At 41.6% G+C, this 3,993-nt stretch overlaps 1 protein-coding gene across 1 annotated transcript; it reads left to right on the top strand.

The window, feature by feature from the left end:
- Nucleotides 1-3,150: 3,150 nt before the first annotated feature.
- On the top strand, nt 3,151-3,747 carry PPP1R2C (PPP1R2C family member C). The gene has a single exon (XM_037822250.1). The coding sequence runs from the start codon at nt 3,151-3,153 to the stop codon at nt 3,745-3,747; it is 597 nt and encodes a 198-aa protein (XP_037678178.1).
- The last annotated feature ends 246 nt before the right edge of the window (nt 3,748-3,993 follow it).

The raw sequence follows: 3,993 nt of genomic DNA, 5'->3' as shown, positions 1-3,993 counted from the left end.
CAAAGATAATGGCATTTGGGGAACACAATACATTTAAACCGGCACATTAGGTATTCCTACTTTTCGTTGAGAATTTCTTTGTTCTTAGCTTGGTTCTCCTTCTAAATAAATTCCTGTGCATTAAGCATTTGGGGGGCATATCCATAGGAGAAGGGATGTGATTTTCAGCAGAAGAAAAAAAGCTGTACAGTGATCTGCCATGATTAACAAGCAGTTCTCTGTAGAATACTCACATTCTATGCAAACAGTTGAGGGTTCAAAATATATTTTAAATACCAGTGATCTATATTTTTACTTATTTAAAAACAGCGATGACAGAACAACATGCATATTTAGATGCATTTTCCAAATATTAACCCATTGAAGACCACCAATGCACAACCTCATCATTTATGCATTAAAAAATAAAGCATCTCCTACTGGAAATATAGCAGATGTCTGCCAAATACTTGTTGAAAGAAGGAAATTTTAGGCCTGTATCAAAACTTTATATAAGATGTCATTATAGGAAAGTGTTATTCTTCCCCGGTTTGTGTGTGCATGTGTGTGTGTGTACATGTGTTTTTAATTCATTCATGCACATACCTCTTCACATATTGAACAAGCAAGTACATCACCCTGCAAATGACTAAAGTGGTCAGTGAAATGACCTAGGACCTCAAACATATCTGCTCAGCCCTTGCCCTAGTGTGTGTGTATAAACCGGAATGTTGGAAAGACTGATGATCATTTCTAACTTTTAGGCTTATAATAATGAGACATATCCTTCTGGGTTGACTAGATTGAGAATTTTTAGTTTGATGAAAAGAACTCAAAACTTGTTTTTTTTTCCTTATAGTGACTTTCATTAAACAGAAAATTAGCAAATGGTAGGTGAAAAGGGATTATTTTTAAATAACATACAACCAAAATCTGTCAGGCTAGGTGATTCTTTTCTTTAAATGATTTTGTTTGTGGCCCATGCAATAGGTCACAAATCACAGTGCTCCTGCCCTGAATTGCTATTGTGCTACCGAATGAAGAGTTTCAGAAAACTTAGAACTGCTGGATTGCTGACTCATTATATATTGAGCAGCTTTTATATTCAGATCACAATGTGTGGGAATGGGTGCTGTGAACACACAAAAGCAAACTCCCAATGCACTGGAATTGGTGTCTCCTTTAACATTCTATCTACAGCTAAACACGCACATGCCTACTATGTCTACAAGCCAGGAGGACAACTTGTCTGTGATGCCTTTAAGTTCGGCTTTTTAAAGGGGTAGATGGAGTATTTTTGAATAATGAAGGTACTTTGTTTTTCCTGACATACCCCAGGGTTTTCTTATAGCCTTGAATGCCAGCTTTTGAATCCCTGAAAGCCCTCACCACACAAAACAACTTTTTATCAAAGAAGGGAACTCTTTTTCTGGAATAATTTAACAGAGTTTGAAAGTGATTGTAGAGTTCCTGAAGTTAGTAGGACTTTGGAGAATACAGAATAACTTGAACTTAAGGTGCTTAAGACCCTTATAAAAGTTTTCTGGTTCTTTCATGCTTTTGCTTTTGTGTTCTAAAACGAAGAGACCTTGAGGGAGAGGAGAGGATGCAAAATGTTATCAAGAAAGAAAGAAACAAAAAAATCTCGTGAATACTACCTGGAGGGGAAAATGTGAAACTGGATCTTAATTTCCTTTTTGTTTTTCAAAAGAACGTTGATGCCTTTGAGAAATGAAGCTTATGAAAGACAGAAAATGTTCCAAAAGCATTCCTCACAACAGCCTCCAAATTCTACAGTTGAGGTATTTCTCCCATGTGATTGATTGGAACAATTTGCAACTTTGTAAAGACTCTAGAGCCCTTTTCTCCACTCACTCATCTCATTCTCTCAGTTCCTATCACTATCATTTCCTATTCATTCAACAAATATTTTTGCAATACCTACTATGTGCTAGGTGTAGAATCTTATCATGAAAATACAAAGTCAGAGATCCAGTGAACAAAACAGACACCTTCCTTTTCCTCTCGGAGCTGAACATCATCTAGTTACACAGACAATATACTTGCAAATGACCTGGAGGGCTGTAAAGGAGAATGAAAAGATGCCATGAAAATACAGGGAGTCCTGTGAGCTTTGGGGGTCAGGAAAGCATCTTCATGAGGCAGTTATGTTTGAGCTGAAATCTGAAGGGGCATTCCAGGATGCTGTAACAACCCCGGGACAAGAAGGAATGCAAATGCTCCCGGAATTGAAAGGTCAGAATAGAAAACTGGAGGAAGGGTGGGGAGAATTTGGAGGGGGGATGATGGCCCCAGATGAGGTCTGAACAGGTCATACAGCTGCTTTTAGGCCCCTCCTGGATTTGCTCTTTACCTTAAGGACAATAGGCAGCTCTTGAAGGGTTTGAAAGAGATGTGACGAGATCTGACGGGTGTTTTTAAAAGACCATTCTGGCAAGGGGGTGGATGATGAGTTGGAAGACAGCAGAGGGGAACCGGTTCAAAGGCTGTGGTTATAGTGGTGAGAAGAGATGGTGCTTTGAAACAGGATGGTGACAAAGAGATAGAATTGGATAGTTTCTTGAAATACTTAGACCAAAACCTGAGGACTTTATTGGAAAATGAACAATAGGAGGGTACCAAGGATGATGCTCAAGTTCTCAGTTGGTGTATGGGGCTGCATGATGGGGCCATTCATTCACTGAGATAAGGAGCAGGAGAGAAGGGGGAGAGCAAAAGTTAATCACCTTATAACTCTTGCTTCCAGTCTTACTAATCAAAGTAGTAGCTCTCCAGATTTTGACATAGCCCATAGTAAGAAATACCGAGAACACAGCTTCCCTGTACACAGACAGGGAAGGTTTCATAAAAGGTTCATAAAGCAATATTTCCCCCTTTTCATGTGCAATGCATGGATGGTTCCTATTTAAAAAAAAAAGGCTTCAGCGTGGCTCCAGAGCCAGGGACCAATAGCGCGGCGATGACGCGGCAACGATTGTGGCGTCATTCATGGTGAGGCTTGTTACGTCCTCCTTGGTGCTGGGGTCCTCTGGTGCCATCCCGAGGACGTCGGGGTGCTTGTGAGACAGTCGGTGCTGCCGCTTCTGCCCGGAGAGCAGCGGGGGGCTGCTCAGCGCCCGGGCCCTCGCGCTGTCCTTTGACTCCAGAAGCATGGCAGCCTCCGCCGCCTCGCAGAGGCCCATCAAGGGGATCCTGAAGAACAAAACTTCCGCGGCTTCCTCTGTGGTGGCTCCTGCCGAACAGCCTGGAGGGGCTATGGAGGAGGCGATGCGAAAAAAATCCCAGAAGTGGGACGAATCGAACATCCTGGCGACGTACCGCCCGGCATGTAAAGACTATGGTTTAATGAAGATGAATAAGCCGAGTACTCCTTACCTTGCTACGCTAGACGATGGTGAAGATCCAGTGAATGATTCAGAGACATGGGAAGCCACGACCCCAGACCTGATAGCTAAGAAACGAGCCGCCAGTGAAACCTCGGAGCCCAAGGCGGAGGAACAAGAGAGTACCGGGGAAGAGAACCTTAACATCCCACTTGATAAAGAGGAAAAACGGCGGCAGTTTGAAATGAAAAGGAAGCTTCACTACAATGAAGGACTGAACATTAAATTTGCTAGGCAATTGATTTCAAAAGACCTACAAGCTGAGGAGGATGAAAATGAAGAAAGTCCGCATGCTGCAGATGAAGAAAGCACTGCTGCAGAAGACTCAAAAGAAGACTCAAATGAAGGCTCTACAAGTGATTAACCACAAATCAAATATTCCAATTCGTAGAAAACATTTGTTCAAGGCTTCAATTGTTTGTCAGATACAAACCTTGTTACAATAATACACTGCTTCTTCTCTTCAACTCATGCCTCAAGTACTGAAATGCATATCAGTTAAATTGTACTGCAAGAACTAAATGGTAATCTTAGAGAATAACAGATTAGGCTGAAATGTCTGCTTGATATTCTTGTGCCTAGTACTTCACTGCAAATACAGATCCTAAGT

This window comes from Choloepus didactylus, chromosome X (assembly GCF_015220235.1).
Source record: "Choloepus didactylus isolate mChoDid1 chromosome X, mChoDid1.pri, whole genome shotgun sequence".
NCBI classification, from domain to species: Eukaryota; Metazoa; Chordata; class Mammalia; order Pilosa; family Megalonychidae; genus Choloepus; species Choloepus didactylus.
Note: the sequence above shows the minus strand (reverse complement) of the source record. Positions and strands in the feature narration are given on the sequence as shown.

Bases quoted from the DNA above. Each gene is read 5' to 3' on its own strand.
- PPP1R2C (XM_037822250.1), top strand. From the start codon at position 3,151: ATGGCAGCCTCCGCCGCCTCGCAGAGGCCCATCAAGGGGATCCTGAAG.